The sequence below is a fragment of the Pinus tabuliformis genome, chromosome 7 (genome assembly GCF_031772625.1).
Source record: "Pinus tabuliformis cultivar Carrire ecotype Pingquan chromosome 7, CPIR1, whole genome shotgun sequence".
NCBI classification, from domain to species: domain Eukaryota; kingdom Viridiplantae; phylum Streptophyta; class Pinopsida; order Pinales; family Pinaceae; genus Pinus; species Pinus tabuliformis.
In genome coordinates, this window is record NC_142293.1 from 1,733,359,685 (window position 1) to 1,733,385,617 (window position 25,933).

Sequence of the window (25,933 nt, forward strand, 5' to 3'; positions counted from 1 at the left end):
ACTTCTACAGTTGCAGTTGGAGACGATGATGATGAGGAGGAGCCCCCTTGTCTGACTCTGATGATGATGATCCAGAGATTGGTCGAGATGATCTTGGCTCCTCTGGCAGTAGCTACTAGCCAGTAGTACTAGTATTGGAGTCTGGTCACCATCACAGTTTACTTTTGTTGTAGAGGCCATTTCTAGCCTCCTTGGTTATTTGTATTTTGTTTTGAGTCTTTGATCATGTATGACAGTTGACTATGTATTGCCATTGGGTACCATTTTGATATAATGGATTGGTTCATGAGCCTACTTTGATCATATGTTGTCTTCCATCTATATTATAATGCTGTGTGTTTGGAAACATGAATGAAAATCTTTAAAATTATGTTTAAAATATTTAAAATTATGTTTTTTTATAAAAAAATAAATATTTAATGTATTTTTTACAACGACCGAGTCATTGAAATCGAGCTGGCCGAGTCATTACCGAGTCGGAGTCGATCCTCGGCCGAGTCGGAGTCGGAGTCGGAGTCGTAAAACACTGACTGCGGTGTGCTTCCTAAGAGAATTATCGTTTTCTTCCTGGTTCCATCTACAACATGTGCAATGTAAAAGGGGTTTACCCATGCCACAGAGTCGTCCACGCTTGTTGGCAAATTGAATTCGTGTCCATTATTGTTGAGATTCAGGAGATGAATAAAGTGGCACCTCGTGCCATACAGACACACTCCCGTCGCCGTAAACGCTCAGACGAGAACTTGAATTATTTTACATGGAAAAAAGCAATAGTTCAACGCAACGTTATTCAAACAATTCAATGGCTCACCGCACCAACGTTCGTGGGTTCGTCTCCCACTGTGGTCGCCATGTTCTTCACAATGGCTCACTGCACTAGTGTTCTTCAGAATCGCTCACCACACTAGCGTTCTTCAGAATTGCTCACTGCACCAGCGTTCTTCACAATTGCTGCTATACTCAACGCTTTCTGAATTTAGAGAACAATAGATAGACTGCGCAGTAGACAGAGAGGACAAAGAGCACAGTAGACAGTGGACAAAGAGCTCAGTAGGCAGACTCCACAGGGACAGAGGACAGAGAGCAGTAGGCAGAAGGGAGTTACAACTATTTTGGGAGTTGGCTCTGATACCATGTCAGACCAGGTAGTAACTCCACGAAATTCAATTCATTGATTTCATTTAGGTTGGTGTTTATTATATACATGAGGGAGAGGCTGTTCATTTCATCTCCCGGTGACTCTTCATATTCTCCTTTATTTATTTACATCAATTTCAGTTATTCACCCAATCCTGATGATTAGGTGTCAACAATATTGTCTTTTTACTTGAACATTTCTTGATAAGTACAATATTTGCATCTTGCAAGTGATATTTCATTTATTGCTCTAACATTTTTCCTTTTGCAGGGTTGTTTGTCATCTTACTTGGAAATTTCTATTTGAGCAAGTACATACTATTTATTTGAGCAATTATTTGTTTAAGTGCTGGTCTTTGATTGTATAGTTTTTGAATGAATCATTGAGTGTTGCTCATATATATCTCATTACTTCATATTTTTGAATCAAATTGATTGTGATAAGCTCTCCATTCATTTTAGTCTCTTAGAAACTCACATTTCCTTTAACCTTCTTAGGGACCACCCCCCTTATCTTTAACTAGGAGAGAGCTTTAACAGAGAGAGTTGGGAATAGGTGACAATGCCATCTCTTAGTTTGCCACCAAGTCATACCTTGTGGGGTTGAGGATTTTTCCCACATTAACTAGGTGTGCAAACGAGGCAGCAACAGGGTGCATATATCAAAATGGCATAGAGTGCAATAAATATCAATGATATCATTGACAAAATGCATAACCAATGAGGCTCTAAATGGCCTCTAGAGTCAAAAAACAATGCTACAACTCAAGCTACTAGGCCACTAGCCACTGATGGACGTGATCACTCATCAAACTCATCACCACTACTATACATGGGATCATCACCAAGAGCTACATAAACATCATCTAGCTCAGAGTTTGAGGACTCCTTAAACTCCTCTCCAGCCTGAATAGCAGTACTGTTAGTAGCATGAGCAACAACACTAGGCCTAGCAGAACTAGAATCACGAGTTCGCCAAGTTGCACGACTATTGCTTCCCTCACGAGTCACCATGTGCCATGCTTGGTCTTGTTGGTTCACTTCCTTTAGCTCTTCATTCAACTACCAGATTTGCATTGGGATCAACACTCTCAACTCCACTAGTTAACTCCAAACTAGCTCGAAGATGACAAAGAACCTCCAACCAAACTTGTTGTTGTTGCTCCAAAACTCAATGTTGGTGCAAAACTATACAAGCTCTCATATGCACACAAACACTAAAAATCAGATGTGTGAGGCAAATAGGAGCTTATACGTTCTTTTATAAGGTTAGGGGGCCATATTTAGAAGGGAAGTTACCATGGTTTGCTAAAAACCATCTCCAAAAACCACCTGGGAGTCCCATTAACATGTCCAACCATGTGGCTTCTAACAGGCCACTTTTTACAAATATCATCGGATTAGGTGCCAAATCGGCCGAACTGACTGTTTTGGTACCAAAACAAGCCGATTTGGTACCCAATCAGTCCTGAGCAACCAACAAATAAGATTGACCAGTTTGGTTTGATATCTTAGGGAGCTAATTGGCCAGTTTGACCAGACCGGTTTTTAAAACTATGTCAGGGCCTCATATTCAAGGATAGATTGGACAGTGCATCCAATTTCTGTTCTTGGTGTGAGAGGATGGCCATGGTGTTGGAGGAACAAGGGGTGTGGGAATTTGTTGATAATGTCCCAGCTACACCGAATGATCCTTAGCATTTGACTTCGCATAACCAATGAGATGCTAAAGTGATAAGAATCATCTTGGAGGGGGTCAAAGATCACATTATTCCTCACTTGACTGGGAAGAAGAAAACTAAAGCCATGTGGATTTCCATCATTGGCCCATATCAGGGTTCGAGCGAGGCCAGGAAATTAAAGGATAAACAAAGGGCTATCAAATGTCCAAGTTTGATTCTATTGTGTCTTACCTCACCAAGTTTACCCAAGTGAGGGAAGAGTTGGCTGGTGTGGGAAAAACAGTTCTAGATAGGAATCTGGTGAGTTTTTCCCTATCGGGTTTGACCAAATCTTGGCAAGCCTTCATGGATGGCATATGTGCCAGAGAAAAGCTTCCTAACTGGGAGCAATTATTGGGTGATTCTGTCCACGAAGAGATTCACAGACAAACTCAATCTGGGTCTTGTACTAAGACTAAAGAAGATAAAGAGAACCTTCCCCCCTATCAAAGGGGGCAAGTCAAAGGGAAAAAGGAGTAGTGGTGGTGGAAAGCTAAGCTACAAGGGCGAGAATAAGAAAAAAGATCTTAGCAAGATCAAGTGCTTTTCGTGCCACCAGTGCGGGCACTATGCTGCTAAGTGCCCTAATAGGAAGAAACCGTTCAGGAAGGATTACAATTTGAGACAACCGCAATGTTAGCCAATAGAGGGAGCCATGATTCAGGTAGTGAGCTTGGGGAGTTATGGTATAGGCGCATGTGGGGCATCTGCACCATGGAGCACTAAAAATTCTCAAGGAGCGACACGGCTGCCACATTACAGTGTGGATCAACATGAGGTATGCAAGGGTTGCACACTTGGAAAGTATGCCAAAACCTCTGTTCCTAGTAGAGACAACAACATTAAGTGCATCTTGGATCTTGTTCATTTAGATGTTTGTGGTGCCTTCTCCTAGTATCCTTTAGTGGGTACATGTATTATGTCACTTTCATAGATGATCACTCGAGGAAGACCTGGACATTTTTTTATGAAAAAAAAGATGAAGTCTTCTTGAAGTTTCTAGAGTTTAAGGCCTTGGTTCAGAACCAAACTGGCAAGAAAATCAAGGCATTGAGGTCTAATGATGGTGGGGAGTACACCTCAAATGCATTCAAGGAGTTGTGTGCCAAGGAGGGCATTAAGAGGGAGTCGACTACACCATATAATCCTCAGCAGAAAGGGGTGGCAGAGCGCAAGAATAGGGCCATAGTGGGAGTAGCAAAAGCCATGTGGCATGCTTAGGGTCTGCCCAAGTTTCTTTGGTGTGAGGCATGCAATACAATAGTTTCTTGTAGAACTAGAACCTACACAAGGAGGCCTTTATAGGGATGAAACTAGATGTGTTACATTTCCAGATATTTGGTAGCCTGGTGTACTGCCATGTACCAAAGGAGAAAGGGAAGAGGTTGGAGCCAACAATAGAGAAGGGCATCTTCGTGGGCTACAATGAGACATCCAAAGTGTATCGAGTGTATATATTAGCGCACCAAAAAATAATCATCGGGAGAGTTGACAAGTTTGAGCAGGAAAGGGCCTTGATGTTGATTTGGGGTAGCATCGGATGTGCTCTAGCCACGAAAATTGGTGGAGAGGCTAAAGCACATGAGATCTCCAATACCTAGAAATGGTTTGGGAAGATTCTAAACAGTTTGGGAGATATTAAAATAATTAATATTTTTAATGGAGTCCCTAAGTCTAAACTTAGGGAAAATAAAATATTAATGTGAATTAATATAAAACTGTGTTAGAAGGGTCCAAAAGTCATGGATCAAGCCAGAGTTAATCTTAGCCATTGATTAGGGACTTAATTTCGGCCGTTGAATTGTCAACGAGAAAATTATAAGAGGAGGCTCGAGGGTCACTTGGAGAACACACCAAGTTGATGAAGAATTTGATTTTTTGGGGCAGAGCTTGCTGAGGAAATCGAAGGAGTGATCAAAGTTGCAGCTGAGGGGCAGTGAATGCAATAGCAAAGATAGTACTGGGATCATTAGCGTAGAAGATGGGAGAGGGTTGACGCAAAGCTAGTTAGAGGCCATGCAGAAGCAGCCAGAGGCCACGCAGAGGCAGCCAAGAGCTGCGCAGAGCCTGAGGAGGGCCAGCATAGGAGACGTAGAGCCTCCAGAGGCTGACGTAGAGCCCTGAGAGGCTGATGCTGGGCCAGAAAGGTTGACACTGGGCTAGAGAGGTTGAGGCTGGGAGATTTCGTGGGGCAGATTGGGGCTGATATCTGTCTTCGACTGAGAGGTACTACTACCGAGGGTATTCTCTGTTGGGTGAGCCATTTCTGGCACCTAGATTGTATAATGAAACTGCTTAATAATAAATCCTCAGATAGCTGCACTGGTTTTCCCGCATTGGGTTTTTCTGGGGACATTAGTTTAGAAATACCGGTGTTACTTGTGTGCTTGTTTTTGCTTTAGTTGATGATCTATATGTATTGAGACTGTACTTGTATTTATTTTAAGTATTTACATGGTAAATAATTTGTTAAATTAACAGAACAAGTAGGAAGAAATAAATTAGAAAGTACAGGAAGGATTTCTAACAGTTAGACATAGAAATTCCAACACTTGAGGAAGTCCTTGGAGCGTGAGTAGACTACTATACAGGAGGAGGAGCAGTAGGCTCCCAAAAAGGAGGCTCAACCAGCACCTCAGACTATAGTTCGACATGTTGATGGGTAGGTCGAGCAACATAAGAACGAGGGGGACACGTAGTGAGAGGAGAGAGTGGAGCCCACTCAAGCAGTGACTCCTAGCACAGGGAGGAGAGCGAGATGGGTAGAGCAGTTGATCCAGGAGGTGCAGGAGCGAGTTGATGCTCTTGGTGCATCAATTTGATAGAGCAGATAACCACAGGGATACACAAGATATATGGCACTTATGACCGAGTTATTGGATGTCGAGCCTTCTAGTTACCAAGAGGTAGCTACTCAACAGGTGTGGGGAGATGCCATGGTGGAGGAGTATGCCTCCATCATGAAGAATGATTTGGGAAGTGGTGCGGAGGCTAGAGGGAAAATCTCTGTTGGGCTCTTACTTAGGTCTATAAGATCAAGCATGGGGTTGATGGGAGCATTGAGAAATATGAGGCAATATTTGTGGCAAAGGGGTTCTTGCAAGCATAAGGGATCAACTATGACAAGACCTTTTCCCCAGTGGCCAAATATTCATCTATCAGGACTATCATAGTGATTGCAACTCAAATGGGGTGGAAGATCCACCAGATGGACGTTAAAACAACATTCCTCAATGGGGTTGTTGAGGAGGAGATTTATATTGAGCAACAAGAGGGGTTTGAGACATGCAATAGAGAGACACATGTATGTAGACTCAAGAGAGCCTTGTATGGGATCAAACAGGCTCCATGGGCATGGTATGCTCAGATAGATAGTTACCTTCAGGGATTGGGCTTCACCAAGAGTGAAGCAAACCCCAACCTCTACTACTATGTTGTTGTGGGAGGTGAGCCGCTTATTTTGGTGTTATATGTAGATGATCTAACTTTTATAGCCGTAGATAAGCTCATCAAGGAGTGCAAGAGAGATCTTGCAGGTGAGTTTGAGATGAAGGAGATGGGGCGAATGCACTATTTCCTTCGGTTGGAGGTTTGGCAGGGAGATGGAGAGATCTTCTTGGGGCAAGGCAAGTATGCCCTAGAGGTTCTGAGGAGATTTCACATGTAGGGTTGTAGGCACATGACCATGCCTCTAGTTACAAACTGGGGAAAGGGTGATACATCTAGGATGGAGCGATTAGACCCCACACTCTATCGACAATTGATAGGGTCACTTATGTATTTGGTAAACATGCGACCAAGCATATGTTTTGCAGTTAACTCTTTGAGCCAGTTTTTGGTCGAGCCTACCAGAGTGCATTGGGTTGCTGCCATCCACATATTGATATATATCAGGGGGACAATAGAGTACAGATTGTGGTATAGGTAGGTTGATGGGGTGAAGCTTGAGGGCTTCATTGATGCAGATTGGGTAGGGAGTTCCATAGACATTAAGGGCACATTGCGCTGCACATTTAGTACATGGTTGCCAGTTTGGCAGGGTGCAAAGCTGTCTTGTTGAGGAAGCTACTTGTGGGCTTGTTTGGACAGGAGCTAGAGTCCATTGTGATACACTGTGACAATCAAAGGTGCATCAAACTCTTTGTGAAGCCAGTGTTTCATAATTGCTAAAAGCACATTGACATACATTATCACTATATTAGGGACATTGTTCAGAGAGGTATAGTTACACTCTAGTACGTACCAACAAAGGAGCAGATTATAGACATTCTAACCAAGGCTTTGCCAGGGAGAAAATTTGTTTACCTCAAAGAGAAGTCGGGTGTAGTGCAGAACACTTTCTTCTCTAAGAGGGACTGTTGATTGGAATAGAGAAGTAAGGGTTTTGCTTGCCTAGGTGCCAAGGCTTGCAGAGAAACCCACAAGATAACCACTTAGTAGAATATTAATTTATTTAACTATTTTCTTAAGTTAGACTTGCGAAAAATTTAAAATCCTAAAGTTAACTTATGATTCAATTTCAACCCTTCATCAAGATCTAATCTCAACGGTTGAGAGTGTTTGTGGGGTTTAGGTCGAAATTATAAGAGGAGATAGAGCAAAGAAGTGGCTAGTTCATTGGGCGCAAGAAGTGTGTGTTAGATCAACGAAGGGAGAAACTAGGGTTTGAACATATTGCAGAGTTACGACCAAGAAGGAGAGATCAAGTGAGGGCCAAATTGCTCTAACTCAGACAGACTCATTCAGCTCGCACGTGTGTGCAAACAGATGGGACAACGCACAGATTTGCCGAACGAGTGTGCAAAAGGAGTTCAATTTTCCTTGGGGGAGTTGATAAGAAATTTTTTGTGGTGAAAGGGATGTTTTCCCTTGCTGTAAATTTTCTGAAGAATCACCTTGGCCGAAGACAATAAAAGATACACACAGTTTGCAGGTTTTCTCCGGGGTCGGGGTTTCTATATTTTGTGTTCTTTGTGTTGAATGTGTTTGTCTTCTGATTTATTTATTTCTGCTGTGCAAGCTAAGTTAGAAAATTCAGTGTATTTTAATTTAAGTTTTCAGAACAACAATTGTTTTTATTTCTGGTAGAACACTTAGAAAATTGCAAATCAGTTACTGGGATTTAAGGAAATCTAACAGTATCACTTTAAGCCATTTTGCAATTACGTTTGTTATTATCCTATAAATAGAATTGGGTAAAGAAAATAGTGCGAAAATCATCAAAGGATGGAGGGTTGAGATTTTTGGGAATTAGAGCTGAGGAAGTTGCATTCATATAGTCCCAAGAACCTTATGAGAGGTTCTTGATTGAATGATTCTTCTGTCACAACTAGGATATCACCTTCCATCCATTCATAAAAGGCTTGAAAAACGTATCTTGACTGCCTATCTGAATCTGGGATTTTATCCTTTTGAGAGAAAAATACTTCCTCCCTTATTTCTTTCTTTGAGACTTATGCAGAAAGGTCTGCATTTCCTTCCTGATCTACGAAACTTGGGAGGTAATTTGCAAGTTTAATTCAGCAATGTAGGGTCTCTTTGGAGCCGAGAATAGACTGCTGAAGAAATTTAACCTCAGCTCTTTTATATCTTTAAACTTTGTTTCTTTGCTTCCATCCAACTTGGGCATTTGCCAAATTGTATTCTGTATATATATTTATTTTTTCTTTTTTTGCATTTTTCATCCCCTTGAGATAACCAATTACCTTCTGTTTAATCTCCATTTTGCCATCTTCCATTCTAACAGGCTCACTTTTTCTAGATGCTGCAAATCTGCCTTTTCATTTTAGTCACGAGGCCAGTTGGGGTTTTACCAGACAGTTTAAAGATTTTGTCTTCCCTTTCTATGATATCTGTTTGAGAGGTGTTTTATTTTTTCTTTGACTAGTCTAGAGTTAATTGTTTTATTTTTTGAAGGTTTGTGTAGAGTTGGAGCATAGCAAACCCCTGCTTTTTTGATTCATACCTTCTCCTCCATTCTGACTTTACAATAACTGTGAGCTCATCCCGTCCAAAAGTACCCACCTACTTAGAAGCCAAAACATTTGCAGAGTCTAAACCTTTATCCTTACTCAGAGGCCAACAACCTACTGGGGATTCCTCCGTGGAGCTGCAAGGGATAGAGTCACCATGAATGCTAGAGAAAATTGTGGGCCCTTTCTTTGCTAAGGGGTCCTTTTTTCTCTACTCTATATTAAAAAATCCTTTCCTGCAAGCTTTCCCATTCCTACTGCTATTCTGATCACTGCCTGCAAACTTCTCAAGGTTTGCCTTGATTGTGAGGGACATTTAGTCACCATTCACATATTTGCTAGTCATAAACCTTTGGATGTACCCAATCAATGTCAAGTTCTCTCTTGATGGTCTCAGCATAGGATCCCTGCATGTTTGTAAACCCATGTCTCTCACCTTTATTCATTGACATGTGTTCAACAATGATATGGTTGTTAGGGCTTTGAGCTAGGCACTGGTTGAGGATCTGAGTCTTTCCGACCTCTGGATTCTCACTATATCATCATGGGTTTTGAAAATACTTCTTACTGTATCATCAGGGGTTTTGAAAATATTTCCTTCCCCTGGTGTGCTGAAGAAGCAATCTACCACGTCCCTTTCTTCATCCATATGAGATATTTCAGAACCCTATTCATCGCCCACCCTGTTCCTATATATATATAACAAAAATAAATTAGGTATACTACACATTTCTGTCACAATAGGCAACGTGTTACAGTTTATGTAAGGAGTTATATCATTAAAATTAATATTGGTTTTCACAAGCAAGTGAGATGCTTATTTTGAATTCATTTGGAGAAATATCTGAAAGACGGTAATATCAAAAATTGATTCCTAATGAATTATTCTTTGTTATTAAAGCTATCAAGGTATTTCAATTTCACATTCATGCATTATTCTTTGTAAGCGATGGACATCCTCCATGCAACTTAAAAACAGAAGGGATAATGAAAATGAAATTAAGCATCTGCACTAACTGGTTTTACCTTTTTAATATTATCTTGAAATGCATTTTTCCTGTTTGACTTTTTCTTTTAATTGTTACGTGATCTAGATATAAGAGTAGCTAATCTCTAACTGTCTATGAAGTCCTTATGTGATATTGTTTTCCCTAAATGTAATTTGTTTTTGAACTGGTGCAGGTAAATGAATATCCTGCTGGAGTTGGTTTGTCTCCACATATAGACACACATTCTGCATTTCAGGGGTGCATCCTTTCTCTTTCATTAGCTAGCCCTTGTGTGATGGAGTTTAGAAAGTACACCAATGGAGCTTCGTCTTCTCGAAAAATGGACATTGGTTTTGCCTGTGGTGGGCTAGATAATGATATCAGTGGCATGATAGGTACTGCTGGCAAACAGCAGCAAATTTCCAAACAGAGGCCTTATTTTGAGAGGAAGGCCATTTTTCTTCCTCCGAGGTCTCTTCTTGTATTGTCTGAGGAGGCACGCTATGCATGGCACCATTATATCCCTCATCACAAGGTAGAATGCTTTTTTACAACATTTAGGAATTGAAATTTGAAAGTTTGCCTAATGCACTTTATGTTCAAATGATGATCTCATTAATTACAAACCTACAAATGGTTAAACAATAAAGGTGACATATGGATAAACACTAAAGGTGACTGGTTGGTGCCCACCAAACTAAAATCCTTAGAAGAGATAAATGTATGTTGGCTTTACTAAATCTTTACTAGTATTTATTGCAATTCTGAAAACCACCTTAGCTGACGCATGGCACTGGGGCACCTAATTACACAAAGTACCAGATTCCATACATATATATACATACGCCACTTTGGTAGATACCAAAAGCATCAAGACTAAATTCCAGGCCCAAAACCCGAGACTCACTATGTTCATAATCACAACTATACAACACTAATCCATAGCATTATATTTGAAGTTTTCATTGGAAGGAGAATCTTATCTAATCATATTGACAATCTGATATTCAACAGCATAAGGATGGACTCGGTTTGCTTCACATCCATATTCCTCTTGGCCTTGATGAAAGATACTTATTGCCATAAGTTTGTGAGATTGGTAGAGGTTTCTCCATCGGAGCTTCGGCCCTTGCCACGTGATCTGGAATAGGATATGAAATTTGGATCTGGTGTTGTGCTTCACATCATTGGGAGACATTCTTTTTACAGTGTAGGAGGCATAGCCTCAATGGTCTAAGAAGTCCTGAAAACATTTAATTTCTAAGTGCAGTTTTTTAACTTGTTCTCTGAGTTGCAGGGTACAAGCATGATTGAAACAATTCTCAAATTGAGAAGGAATAACAGTTGCTGGAATAGCTTCATTTCTTGCTTTCAGATCTAAAAGAACGTTTCAGTCCTCTAGACCTGCCATACCTATGGAAAGCAACAGAGTATGGTCACTATTCACCGGGCTTTGCAGAGTTTCAACACATGCAGAGATTTTTTCACTTTCAACCTGAGAGTAGAGGGATAGCAATTAGGGAGAGAGAAATAAGTGACAAGATCCTTCTTGCCACAGTCTGGTAAGCTAACATCTTGACCATCCATTTCACAAAACCTATGCTTAGCTGCAAGGCTTGGTTGCAATAAAGGCTATGCCAAAACGTCAAGCCTATCATTAGTTGCAGTTTGCAAGGCCACATTGCAATTATCATTAGTTGCAATTTGCAAGGCCACAATGCAATAAGGGGCATGCAAAAATGGAAAACCTATGGTTGCAAGGCCCCGATGTAACAAAGCACACTCAAAAGAGGCCACCTTTGCGCCACATGAGCACACACATGAGCAAATATTCTATTACTCCAGGTATTCATGAGAGAAGTAAAGTTCCATTTTTTCTTAAGTCCTTCCGTAAACCCATTAGGGTGCCCTAAGATATTATAAATTTATGATGCTGAAAATCTAAACGGATATAAATTATTTTGAATCCAAACTCAACCTCATCAATAACTCAGTTATACGGTACACATAGTGCTTTACTAAAGAATCAGGAAAAAAAGAATCAGACATTGGTTCTTCATCTGATGACAAGATCACCTGATTGGAGTTCTTGAATCTCATAATGGCTAGGCGAGATAATGATGTGTTTTCTGGTGTCAAAAGAAGGATCCATGAGAAGACAGACTTGTCTTCTAATGTAAAGTTTGCATTCCATCAAAGAGGCCCAAATAGTTTTTAAATAGAAATATTGCCTTTACTATAGAATGGAAGGTTCCAAGAATGTCATTTTGAAGAGACATGGCTGGAGGGTCTGCTACCGCAAAATATAGCACCGTAGGGCGAGGCTGTACCAGATCCCTGGCAACGATGGTATCCACCACCACTGTTACTTTAGCAGTGAATTCCCTTGCTGTTTTGTAGTAAGATTTTATCCCCACAAGGGAGGCTTCCCGGGCAAGACTTAAGAGGTTAGACGACAAAGGGATCCTAGGTCAAATGGCTAGCTAAGGAGCTTGCAGATTTTTACACTCTGGAATAATCTTCAATAAAGTATGGCTTCAGATGGGATAAAGTAGCAGGGTCAAAGAACTGATGGCTCATGATGGGCTTTGAAGAATGCTCAAAGAGATTCCCAAACACACGCTACTCCGATTTTAATGACTCACAAAAACTGTAAAGTGATGGAGAATGGGAGATCAATGCGTTGTCTCATTAAAGAATTTTTGGGCATATGGAGTTTGACAAGGGGCAAGTCATTAGCTGACGACCTTGAATGGAGTGGGAAAGAGAGAAAGATAACTTATTAGTCTAACCCTAGCGGCCTTTGAAATTAAGAGACATAAGGTCAAGGAATGCTAAAGATAATTTCATTGATGGATATTTGGAGACAAATTTTGCACAACCAGAAATAAGAGTTCATAAGAAAATCTTGCAATTTTTAATACGACACATGACAAACCCCAATTTCGGCAACTTCAAAGTTCATGCAAAATGGAAGATAATACTCACAATAAAACATCACTAAGCATCCACCCATACTTTGTCAGTCCAAAGAAAGTTGCTCCATTCAAAACATATTTTCTCCAAGACAATTCGCCTCACTTGAAATATCCAAAACCAAAATTTACAAGGAAAAATTGCAGAAATTTCATATTGCTATGGGATTTATCCCTGAAAACTCCATGAGAAAATGAGAGGAAGAGGTGCTGAACTTCCTTCATAATAAAATAATAATTTTCTAAGTTGAAATCCCCTAAATTAGTACTAAGTCTGAGTTTCATAGTAGCATTTTGTTCGGCTCAATGTTGCCATTCTATTGTTAAGTCTTGCTTGGTTATTTCAGGCATACGTAATGCTTAAGCAGTGTAGAACTTAGGTTGGATGGCATGACATTAATGGCGCAATTGTGATTTGTGTCTATAATATGAACATTCTATTTTCTTTTATGTAGATATGATTACATGCTCATTGGATACTTAAAAGTTATGCTTCTTACATATCATGTAATTTACTTTTTGGCGATTCTTTCCCTTGTAATTGTTCTTCTTTCTTTAATTTCTTTAATCAAGAATGAGAGTCATAACTAGATTTAGTCTTTCCATCGCAAATATTCTTTCTGTATGTGTTTATATGTGTCTTGTCTTTGGTACCTGTTTAATAGTTTTGGAGACATGTTTATGACATTGTTCAGGTTGATATAATTAATGGGGAAATGATTCACAGGAGTATGAGAAGGGTGTCATTCACATTTCGTAAGGTAACTCATAGTTTCTCATTTTGTATGCTTGCCTTTGATTTTTCAATGAATATGCCTTTTTTTCCTAATTCATTAAAAAAATAGGATTTCATTATGTTAAGCATGGATTTTCATTTGTGTTAGTGATTAGTCACATATTCATTAGCCAACAATTAAACTAGATCAATAATCAGTGTCAACTGTCAAATTGTTATGATTCAAGATCAAGCTAAGTTCATGTTAGTGTTGGAATTATTGGTATAATTTGTACATTTGGTCATGACCCATTCATATGTATTGATGTTCTTTGTGATTATGACTAAGGTGATATCTTATTTCATTTGTTATGAATTGTTTTGATTGTAAAACTGACCTAAGACTTTATATGTAGGCTTAATAACCCTCGTGGTGGTGTGTACCATTATTTTGTGGGCCATTTCCTCTTGAAGGGATGCTTCACTTGAGTTCTGTATAAATACACAATTCAATCTTTCACTTGCATCATATCGTAATGTGATCTTCTTTGAAATGCCATTTGTTATAATCTTAAGGGCGCTTACCATTGTATATTCTCATAAAAAAGATGATCCCTATGTTGGCATTGTAGTTTTATATGCCTAGGCTTTAGATCATAAGTCTTAGGTTAAATTGCTTTAATCTTGCTTTTATAGGAGTGACCCTTGCACCTCTACTTCATATTGACATAGGTGTACATAACTTCCTTTGACCTTTTATGGTCATTTGTTGGAGATTAATAAACTTATCTTATCTTGTGATTGGCATTTTTCTCATAGGTGCACTTGTGTATATATGTTTTTAGCGCTTGCGCTTGGATTTTGCCCTCTCTCTAGTACACTTGTGAGCAGGGTTGTGGGGGAGCGACGCCCCCCAGAAGCCGGTCCTGGGGTGCAGCGCGCTCCCGAAATTGCTCCTGCAGGGAGTGAATTTCAGGAGCAACCTCGGGAGTGAAATTTTCGCTCCCTAGCCTTTTTTGCAGTAACATTCCAAATGCACTTTTTCTTCAAAGAAACAAATAATTTTTGAGTGGGGCAGCCTAATGATCAAGCCTATGGCCCTAGTATTGATATCCGATTCATGTTAATGTTAAATTCTTAAAGTAAAAGTGACATTCTCCTTAATCTTCATTTTCATCTTTTTACTTAAATTTTCATTCTCCTTCATTTTCATTTTCATCAAGAGAATGTCACTTTTACTTAAATTTTTAACATTACCATGAAATGACACAGGATGTTTAAGAGTGGTTCTGACCTCTTTGGATTTCATATGGAGAAAGTATAATTTTAGATCTCATTCAAAATCCAACAGACTTATAAGTTTTTCAAGATTTCAAGATTGGGGGGGATTTCAATGTTTCCATTGGATTTTGTCATGTATTAGTGTTAAAATTGGCAACTAGGGCCAAAATCCACGTGGGTCACCTCATTCATGGCAGTTGATATTTTTCCTAGATTCCTCCTGTTGAGAGGTGTAGGATTGATCTAAAGATCATCCGATTCCGACAAGTATTTATGGAGATATGAATTTATTTCTAATTACTTGACAAATTGTCAAGGTCGGCCAGCAGTTAAGTGTGTGGCACACATGCCTAGCGTTGCATATAGATAGAGGAGAGGTTGAGTCATTATCTCATCTCATTTCATCATCTCTTCTTCTCTCTCACTCTACTTTCTTGTTTGGGTTAACAAAGGAGCAGCTAGGGAAGGAAGAAGGACGCAGCCACAAGAGGAGGACGCAGCAAAAGGAAGGGACGCAAGTCTGTTAGGGTGCAGCCAGGGCAACGTTGACCAGCGTGAAGCCTTCTTTGACTGCGACCTTGTGTGGGGAATCTCCCTCAAGCAAGCTGCAATTCAGATCCGTTGTTTGGAGGGCTGAACTGACCACGAAGTGACCAGCACAAATCTGGTTAGGGATCACTACAGGGCTGCCTGAACGTTGACCAGATTTGACCATGTTTCTTGAGCTGTTTCGTGCTGTCCTTCATCTCCGTTGAAGGCTGGGTTGTCTAAGGTTGATCCTAGACTATTTGTGAATCATTTGATTTACTTTACAAGTGCTGGTTAGGGCATCTCTTACTGCTGTCATAAAATTACAGATCTTATATATTGTACTATTTCTCTCTTTGCTGAACTATTGAAGATTAAAGAAGAATTGATCAAAGGGTTTCCCCGCATTGGGGTTTGTCCTTGGCTAGCCGCCATATCTGGTGTCTCTTGTCTTGGCTTGTTTTCTGTCGATCTTTTAATATTCTATCTGCACTTTACTTTATGTTTATGTGATTGCTAAATAGTGGCTGATAAGAAGAAAAGAAGTAAACTGCTCTAAGCATAGAACATACCATAATTTAACATGGTATCAGAGCTGAGGTGAAGACAAAGCCCAAGCAAGAGCAATCACCGAAGGCTGTTGAAGCAATCTTAAAGAAGTCATGGGGTCCTCAACACATTTCCTTGCTGAAGACAAACTCCGTGAAAAGTCTGACTATCACGGATAGAAGATTTCTCTTGATCTAACATTAGAAGAGCAGGAAGTATTGGACCATGTGAGAGGTAGAATTGTTGAGTCTCCATCAAGTGCATCCGTTGCTGCAAGGAACAAGTGGACCAAGGGAGAAGTCAAAGCAAGGAAGATCATCCAGGACTCTATCGACAAGCGCCTGGTGGCCTATGTTTCCGAGCTGACCACCTCTAGGGAAATCTACGATAGACTGGTGAGTTTATTTAAAGTTAATGACGCAAATCAAGTTTTGTTGCTTAGAAATAAGTTGAAGGAAATTAAGAAGGGCAAAGATGAGAGTATGCAAGCATATTTCTTAAGGATCACCAAAATCAAGAATGATCTCCTATCTATTGGGGAAGTAGTTCTTGAAAGGAAAATGACACTCACAACTCTTGGAGGACTGCCACTTGAATGGTATATATTTAGGACTACTATTTTCAACAATAATGTAATTCCTGGATTTGAGAAACTGATGGCAAGATGCATTCAAGAAGAAACGGGGATGGAAGAGCAAGAAATGCCTGCACTTGAAGGCCATCCCTCTGCCTTTTCTTCTGATGCTAAAAGAAGAAACAATTCTGGGGCTAAATCCCAAGGAAAGGCTAGACCAAAAGGTGGAAGAAAAGGTCGATGTTACAATTGTGACAAATGGGCCACTATGCAAGGGAGTGCCCTGATAAAAGGGACTCACACCATGACAATGATCAAAATCACTCTCAAGGCAATCAAAGGAATGGCAGGTCCAATGGCAGAGGTAAAAGAAATGCCAAAAATCAAGGAAGAGGACAACCCTTCAAGAAGGCAAGAAACTCCAGGTATGAATCTAACATTGTTAACAATAAGCAAGATGAATATTATCTACTAGTGGCCCTCTCTACTATTGCTCCCTTGGACTAGCTGGGAAATTGGCTTATTGATAGTGGTGCCTCAAGGCAGTTCACTGGTTACAAAGAAGCTCTCTAATCTAATAGAGAAGGAGACCAACCTGGAAATTGTTCTGGGGGACAACTCAAAATATCCCGTGAAAGGCGTAGGGAATGTCACTCTTTAATTGAATTAGGGAAATACAATTCATTTACAAGAAGTATTATATGTACTTGATCTCAAAAAGAACCTGGTGTCCATTTCGGCAATGGAAGACAAAGGCTACAAGGTGGCCTTCATCGATGGCAAGGTACGTGTATGGAAAAAGAACTTTAAAGATGCTTTCGCTCTTGGGTTTTGAGTTGATTCATTATATCAGGTCGGAGGAAGTCCGCTGGGTGTCATGTCTTGTGACACATCTGTTCAGTTCGAACTATGGCATTGGAGGTTTGCTCACCTTCATTATAAAGCTGTACCCGATGTGAGAAAAATGGTGACCGGGATGCTCGAGTTTACAATAGAGCAAGAAGGTGTATGTCTAGGATGTGCCAAAAGAAAGCTCAAAAGGGGACCATTCCCCTCAAGCCAAAGCAAGACCTCCGATATATTGCAGTTGGTTCACTCAGACATATCCGGTATGATGCCTGTGAACTCATATTACCTCACTTTTACTGATGATTATTCTCACAAGACTTGGATATACTTCTTGAAAAAAGGATGAAGTGTTCTCCTGGTTTCGTCACTTCAAAGCCTTGATCTAGAATCAAATTGAAAAGAAGATCAAGATCTTAAGGACTGATAATGGGACTGAGTATGAATCCAATGAGTTTCATGATTTTTGCAAAGAGGCTGGCATTAAGAGGGAGACTACTACACCATATACTCCTGAGTAGAATGGTGTGGCAGAAAGGAAGAATTGTACGATTGTGGAAGCTGTCCGTGCTATGCTCCATGATCAAAGACTTCCGAAGTTTCTCTGGGCCGAAGCTGCAAATACCGCTGTATATGTACAAAACCAATGCCCTCATCAAGCATTGGGTTCCAAGACTCCCGAAGAGATGTTCACTGATAAGAAACTTGACGTATCTCATTTTAGAATTTTTGGAAGTCCTGTATATTTTCATGTGCCGAAGGAGAAAAGGAATAAATTGGGTGCATCTGGAAAGAAAGGAATCTTCGTGGGCTATAGAGAAAATACTAAGGGCTATAGAATCTATGTGGCTGGTCAAAGGGAAGTTGAGATTAGCCATGGTATCACCTTTGATGAAGATATGGCTCTTAGCAAAGTTGACAATCTTCCTACTCTAAGGGGATCTAAAGAAGCTGACACCAGGGAACCGAAGGAATAGGAAGATGAGATGATGCTCGATGTGGAAGAACGTATGGATCCTATTGATCCCCCTCCGCAAGAGCCCTCCTCTTCCAGGAAGAGGCCTTCATGGCTTAGCGGGACACTTGATGATGCTGAAGGGCACGTTGCACCCAGGGGAACCTTCCGGGAAAGTAAGAAGCCGACCATGTATCAGGGATACTTGACCATCATGAGCACGATCATCCAAAATGAGCCTTTGTCATTCGCAGAAGCTGTGAAGCATAAAGTATGGAAGGATGCTATGCCTGAGGAATATGAGTCCATCATGAAAAATGATGTCTGGGATGTGGTCCCCAGACCCTAGGACAAAGCAGTTGTCACTTCGAAATGGCTTTACAAGATAAAGCATGCAGTTGATGGAAGTGCGGAAAAGTATAAGGCTCGTTTTGTCGCTCGTGGCTTCTCTCAGAAGGAAGGTATAGACTATGACGAGATATTTGCACCTGTTGTCCGATATACCACCATCCGCTCGATCATAGCCCTTGCTGCTTCGCAAGGATGGAACCTACATCAGATGGATGTCAAGACTGCGTTCTTGCATGGTTCGATCAAAGAGGAGGTCTATGTGGAGCAACCCGAAGGATTTGAGATTCATGATCGAGAATCTCATGTGTGCAGGTTGAAGAAGGCGCCCCATGGGCTAAAGCGAGCACCTCGAGCGTGTTATGAAAGGATTGATAGCTACTTGATGAAGCTAGGATTCACTAGGAGTGAAGCCGACCCTAACCTTTACTTTAAGGTTGAAGATGACAATCCTCTCATACTGGTGCTGTATGTTGACGACCTCTTTCTAATAGGGGCAGACCCTCTCATTCACAAATGTAAGAGGGAGTTGGCTTCTGAGTTTGAGATGAAGGACTTAGGACTGATGCACTATTTCCTAAGACTAGAAGTCTAGCAGAAGCCAAGGGAGATTTTTCTATATCAAGGAAAATATGTGGTGAAGATATTGGAGAGATTCGGTATGGTGGACTGCAAGCACGTAACTACCCTGATGGAGCTTGACTTCAAGAAGTTAAGCAGTAGTGCTGCCGGACCTATTTTATGAAATGCTACCGAGTATCATAAACTCGTCAGAGCATTGATGTTCTTGGTGAACTCCCGTCCGGATATATGCTTTGCAGTCAACATATGGTTGAGCCTCACCACACACATTGGATTGGTGCCAAGAATCTGTTGAGATATTTTCGTGGCACAATCACTCATGGGTTGAGATATACTGCAGGAGATGTGAGACTACTTGGATATACCGATGTTGATTGGGCAGGCAGTGTGGTGGACCAAAAGAGCACTTCCGGGTGCTGTTTCTCTTTGGGATCTGCCTTGATATCCTGGATGAGTAGGAAGCAGAAGTTGGTGGCTTTGAGCACCGCTGAGGCAGAGTACATTGCTGCTAGTATGGCCTCTTGTGAGGTGGTTTGGTCGCGAAAGCTCTTCAGTGAGCTGTTTGGATTTATATTGGATACCATCGTGATCCTGTGTGATAACAAAAGCGGGATTCGTTTATTAGAGAATCTTGTATTTCATGATATTTTTCCTAGATTCCTCTTGTCGAGAGGTGTAGGATTGATCTAAAGATCATCCGATTCTGACAAGTATTTATAGAGATATGAATTTATTTCTAATTACTTGACAAATTGTCAAGGTCGGCCAGCAGTTAAGTGTGTGCCACACATGCCGAGCATTGCATATAAATAGAGGAGAGGTTGAGTCATTATCTCATCTCATGTCATCATCTCTTCTCTCTCACTCTCCTTTCTTGTTTGGGTTAACAAAGGAGCAACTAGGGAAGGAACAAGGACGCAACCATAAGAGGAGGACGCAGCAAGAGGAGGACGCAGCAAAAGGAAGGGACACAGGTCTATTTAGGGTGCAGCCAGGGCAGTGTTGACTAGCGTGAACCCTCCTTTGACTGCGGCCTTGTGTGGGGAGTCTCCCTCAAGCAAGCCGCAATTCAGATCCATTGTTTGGAGGGCTGAACTGACCACGAAGTGACTAGCGCAAATCTGGTTAGGGCTGACTGCAAGGCTGCCTGAACGTTGATCAGATTTAACCATGCTTCTTGAGCTGTTTTTGGCTGTCCTTCATCTCCGTTGAAGGCTGGATTGTCTAAGGTTGATCCTAGACTATTTGTGAATCATTAGATTCACTTTGCAAGTGCTGGTTAGGGCATCTCTTACTGCTGTCATAAAATTATAGATCTGATATATTGTACTATTTCTCTCTGCTGAACTGTTGAAGATTAAAGAAGAATTGATCAAAGGGTTTCCTCGCATTGGGGTTTGTCCCTGGCTAGCCGCCACATCTGGTGTCTCTTGTCTTGGCTTGTTTTCTGTCAATCTTTTAATGTTCTATCTGCACTTTACTTTATGCTTATGTGATTGCTAAACAATGGCTAATAAGAAGAAAAGAAGTAAACTGCTCTAAGCATAGAACATACCATAATTTAACAATTAGGGTATGGGACTCGTATTTAATCAAGAACACCAATTCCTTGTTGATTTTTGGTAGCATCGAATGTGCTCTAAGTCTCAAATTTTGCAGGGAGGCTTAGACACATGTATTCCCCAATAACCAAAAATCGTTTTTGGAAATTCCACCCAGAGACAGTTTTATTAAAATAATTAATTATTTTTAATGGGACCTTAAGTCTAAACTTAGGAAATTAAAATAATTAAAGGGTATTAATATAAACTGTGGGTGAAACTTTTAGAAGAAGGCGGAGATCAAGTCAATATGATCCTAGCTATTGATTAAAATCTAATTTGGGTCATTGATTGATCAACGAGAGGATAATAAGAGAAGGCTTGATGGGCACTTGGAGAACACACAGAGAGAGTTTAGAAGATCGAATTTCTGAAGCAGAGCAGTTGCTGACTTTGTTTTAAAAACCGGCTGGCTCGGAACCAACTCGGCCGAGTTGGCCCGAGCCAGGCCTTAAAATTATGACTCGGCCATGGATTCGGTTCGGCCGGCTGAGTTAATACCGAGCCGGCCGAGTTGTCTAACAACTTGGTCGACTCGGTATTAACCCGGCCGGCTCGGCCGAGCCTGCTCTAACTCGGCCGAGTTAGTGACAGCGGCCCAATGAAACCGGAAACAATGATTTAAAAAAAAACTTTTTTTGGGGACTCCAAACCGGTTTTAATTTTGCCTATTTAGTCTTTGGGGTCCATTCCCCTCTCCCAAACCCTGTTTAATGCACTCAACCCCACTCATTCTCTTACAACCATCTCATGCATTTGAGTGAGAATTTCAGTGAGAGTTTGTGAGTTGTTGAGTTTGTTTTTGGAGCAACAGTGAGGAGTTTTGGGTAAGCATTGTAGCTGGAGTGAGGAGCTTCTTGGGCAGCCATTTGGAGCAGCATTGAGGAGTTGGTTTCTTGGAGCAAGCTTGAGGAGGCAATTTGTGCCTGGAGGTATTTTTTTTCACTTGTAAAAATTTGTTTTTTCTTATTAAATTTTATGTGCAAATCTAGAAATCCTGAAGAGTGTTTTTTGTGAAAAAAATGAACATTGAATCAATGTTTTTATTTTGTTTTCATTTTTAGATTGTTTGCTTTCATTTCCAAGTCAAATGGCACCTAGAGTGAAAGATGCTGCTTGGGCATATGTTGAAATGGTTGAAAGTCAAATGCATTGCAAATTTTTCCATAGGAAAATTAAGGAAGGTCCTGGGGGCATTAATAGGCTGAAACAACACTTGGCGGGGATTAGAGGCCAAATTACTCCATGTACCTCACCAGAAATTGGGGAGATTAGGAAGGATTTGTTAGCCAACTTTGAGAAGTTTAAAGAAGATAAGGCTAGGCAAAAAAAGTTAGAGGCTGAAATTGGGAGGAAAAGGAATATACAAAAAATGCTGGCTACCAACCCCCATTTTGATTTTGAGGGTTCTTCCTCTATCCCTTGTACTGATGCATCCAACCCTTCCGATATGTTCCTCCCTTTTTTGAGTCTATTCAAGAAAAGGGAAAGGGTAAAATGAATATCAAAAGTTATTTCACTCCCTCCTCTCCATCAGATGCACATGGTCCTCAACCTAGTAGAAGTCATTTGCAGTCCACTTTAGATGACCATTGGAAGAAAGAATTGAGGGAGACTGGTTGTGATTACATAGCTAGATGGTTGTATGATGCTGATATCCCCTTCAATGCTTCTCGTTCACCATATTATGAGCCTATGTTTGATGCCATACATGCTGCTGGAAAAGGCTTCAAAGGCCCCACTATGCATGAGCTAAGGGGGTATCGTTTGCAGAAAGAAATTGCCTCCATTAATGAGTATTTGAAAGATTTCAAGGACTCATGGGCAAGAACAAGATGTACCATCATGTTAGATGGATGGATTGATCAAAGAAACCATACAATCATAAACTTTCTTATCTTCTGCCCACAGGGAACCATGTTTCTAAAATCAGTTGATGCATCTGATAAGGTAAAAGCATAGTTTTCAAAACCGTTTTAAAAAACCGGTTACCGGTCTAACCGGCCGGTTAGCAAGGCCGTCGGTCTAAACCGGCCAAAAAACTCGGTTGGAAAGCCCCCTTCGCCCATTTTTTGCCCTAACTAGTGAAAAACCGGCCGGTTTGTATCAAACTGGCCGGTTCCGTCCTAAACCGGCCAGTTTTAGGCATGCCCACCGCAACTTGCATAAAGCGTATTCCTGATTGTGGTTTAGGGGTTTAGGGGGGAAACTAAAGGTGTTTTCCCTCCAAAAACACCCTCTCCAAGCCTATAAGAGGCCCCTCTCACTCATTTGTCTCACACAACTGATTTGGAGTGTTTGTGAGTTTGTTTGTGAGCTTGGAGAGTGTTGAGTTTTTGCTGAAGCAGTCATCTTGGAGTTGGAGTTGGAGCTATTTTGGAGATAGTGTGTAGCTGTCAGTGGAGTTGCCATCTTCAAGAGGAGGCTAAGGAAGCTAGTTTGCATTTCTAGGTAAGGATTTGCACTTGAAAATTCCTCATTTGAGTTTGCTGTCCATGATTTTTTTTTTATGTGCTATAAACTTCTCACTTCAATGATCTATCATCTATGCTATGAACTCTCTAGCTCTATGCTATCAAATTTTGTAGCTTGCATGTGCATTTTTTTTCCTACATTTATCATTGGTTTTCCATGTTCCTTAGTTGCATTTTTTTTTAAATGGCAGATTTCTTTGCAAATTGTTATTATTTCAAGCAAACATGGCTCCAAAAGGAAAGGATAGTGCATGGGCTCATTGTGATGTAATTGATGGAAAAATGATATGCAAATTATGCCATAAATCTATTGGAGGTGGGGGTATTCATAGGTTGAAACAACACTTGGCTGGGATAAGAGGCTAAGTAAAGCCATGTGATGCACCAAATCTATTGTTAGGTCCTATTAGGGCAGAATACATTTCCAAGCTTGAAAAATTCTATGAGGATAAGGCTAGGGAGAAGGCCATCCAAGATGACATTGCAAGGAAGAGTGAATTATTAGATGCCCTGAAAGAGAGTGGGTATGATGATTATGAGATTCAAGACTCCTCTTCTATCCTTTCCACCAATGACTCATTTCACTATGTTCATCCTTCTGTTGGCCAACCATCAAAAGGAACAAAGAGAACAAACATCCAAAGTTATTTCTCATCTTCTGCCAACATTGCCTCTTCTAATCCCACTTCCTCCCAGCCAAGTTCTCAACCCACTTTGGATCAACATTGGAAAAGACAATGCAAAGAAACTTCTCATCAATACATTACTAGATGGTGGTATGATTCAGATATCCCATTTAATGCTGCTCGCTCACCTTATTACGAAGCTATGTGGGACTCTGTTATAGCTGCAGGAAAGGGCTTCAAAGGCCCTAGTATGCATGACTTGAGGGGAGCTCTTTTGCAAAAAGAGATATCTTCCATTGATGAGTATTTGGTTGAGTTTAAAGATTCATGGCTCAAAACAGGTTGTTCCATTATGTCAGATGGATGGACCGATGGAAAGAACCGCACTATCATTAATTTCCTTGTTTCTTGCCCTCAAGGAACCATGTTTTTGAAATCAGTTGATGCATCTGATAAGGTAAAGGATGCAACCCTTCTATTTGAGCTTTTGGATAGCATTATTCAGGAAGTTGGGGAGCAGCATGTTGTGCAGGTCATCACTGATAATGCCTCAAACTATGTTCTTGCTGGAAAGATGCTTGAGACCAAATATAAGACCATATTTTGGACTCCATGTGCTGCACATTGCATAGACCTCATGCTTGAGGATATAGGCAAAGTGGAGTGGGTAAAAAACACTATAGAGCATGCCAAGTGCATTACAAAATACATTTACAACCACTCATAGGTATTGAGCCTAATGAGGAAACACACTGGGGGCAGAGAGCTTGTTAGGCCTGCAATTACAAGATTTGCAACTCACTTCCTCACATTGCAATGTCTCAATGGTCAACATAAAAACTTGCAGAAAATGTTTTCCTCTGAAGAATGGTCTGAATCTCGGTGGGCTCATAGACTAGATGGAAAAGACACCAAAAAGAAAGTGTTAGACACTTATTTTTGGAAAAGGTCTCTAGAGGTTGTGAAAATTACTGAGCCCCTTGTTAAGGTGCTAAGGTTGGTGGATGGGGAAAAATTTGCCATGGGCTACATTTATGAGGCTATGGATCAGGCAAAGGAGCAGATACGGGCAACTTACAAGGACAGGTTAGCTAAATATGGCCGTATATGGGAGATCATTGATAACATATGGAACAATCAACTCCATTGTCCTATATATGTAGCTGGGTATTTTTTGAACCCAAAGTATCACTATAAAAATCGGCTAGGAGATCTGCATGATGGGGAGGTCAGAGTTGGATTGATTGATTGCTTAGAGCGCATGGTCCCTAGCCATGCAGACCAGTTGGAAATACATAGACAGCTTACTGTTTTCAATATGGCAGGTGGTACTTTTGGCAAAAACTTGGCAAAGATGGCAAGAGATGTGGACCAACCAGGTAAGCAATTCCAATTTCCATTTTGTTTTTCTTTTCAAGTCAAAATTGTTTACGTTCTTTACAATTCAAATTATAAACTAAGTTACTAATTAATCTTTTTTCTTTGCAGCACATTGGTGGGAGTCATTTGGTGGCCAGTGTCCTCAATTGCAAAGGTTTGCAATTAGAGTCCTCAGTCAAACTTGCAGTGCTTCAGGGTGTGAGCACAATTGGTCTGTTTTTGAGCGCATACACACGAAGAAGAGAAACCGTTTGGAACAAAAACGATTAAATGATCTTGTTTTCGTGCAATACAACCTTTGACTGAGGAGGAACCAAATGATGAGCAAAACACCTGATCTAGATCCCATTGTGTTGGACGATATTGATCCAACATCAGAATGGGTGGAGGAGACTGAAGATCCTGTGTTTGAGGCTAATTTTGATATCGACATGGCTTTAGCGGAGGATGAGGCAGATTATGTGGCGGCATCAGAACCAGGATCAATAGCGGCATCAAGGAAAGGCAAAGAACCAATGCAAGGCACTAGTCGTGCAGGTCGACAAACTCGTGCTTCCATTAGGTCCACTTCTATTGTCATTGGTGGCATTGATACTGAGGTTGCAAATCAGGCTGAGGAATCCTCAAGGCTCAGACTCTGAACCGGATGATGTCTATGTAGCTCCTGATGATGATCCTGT

General features: G+C 40.7%; 1 protein-coding gene across 5 annotated transcripts in view; it reads left to right on the top strand.

Moving 5' to 3' along the window:
* The window catches only part of TRM9 (RNA-binding (RRM/RBD/RNP motifs) family protein), a 308,840-nt gene that overhangs the window by 237,932 nt on the left and 44,975 nt on the right, over positions 1 to 25,933 (top strand). For all 5 annotated transcript variants that reach the window (XM_089460442.1, XM_089460441.1, XM_089460438.1 and 2 more), the window contains 2 exons: positions 10,013 to 10,354; positions 13,490 to 13,555. In XM_089460442.1, coding sequence (XP_089316568.1) covers positions 10,013 to 10,354; positions 13,490 to 13,555 — 408 coding nt within the window. The remainder of the gene's footprint in view (positions 1 to 10,012; positions 10,355 to 13,489; positions 13,556 to 25,933) is intronic.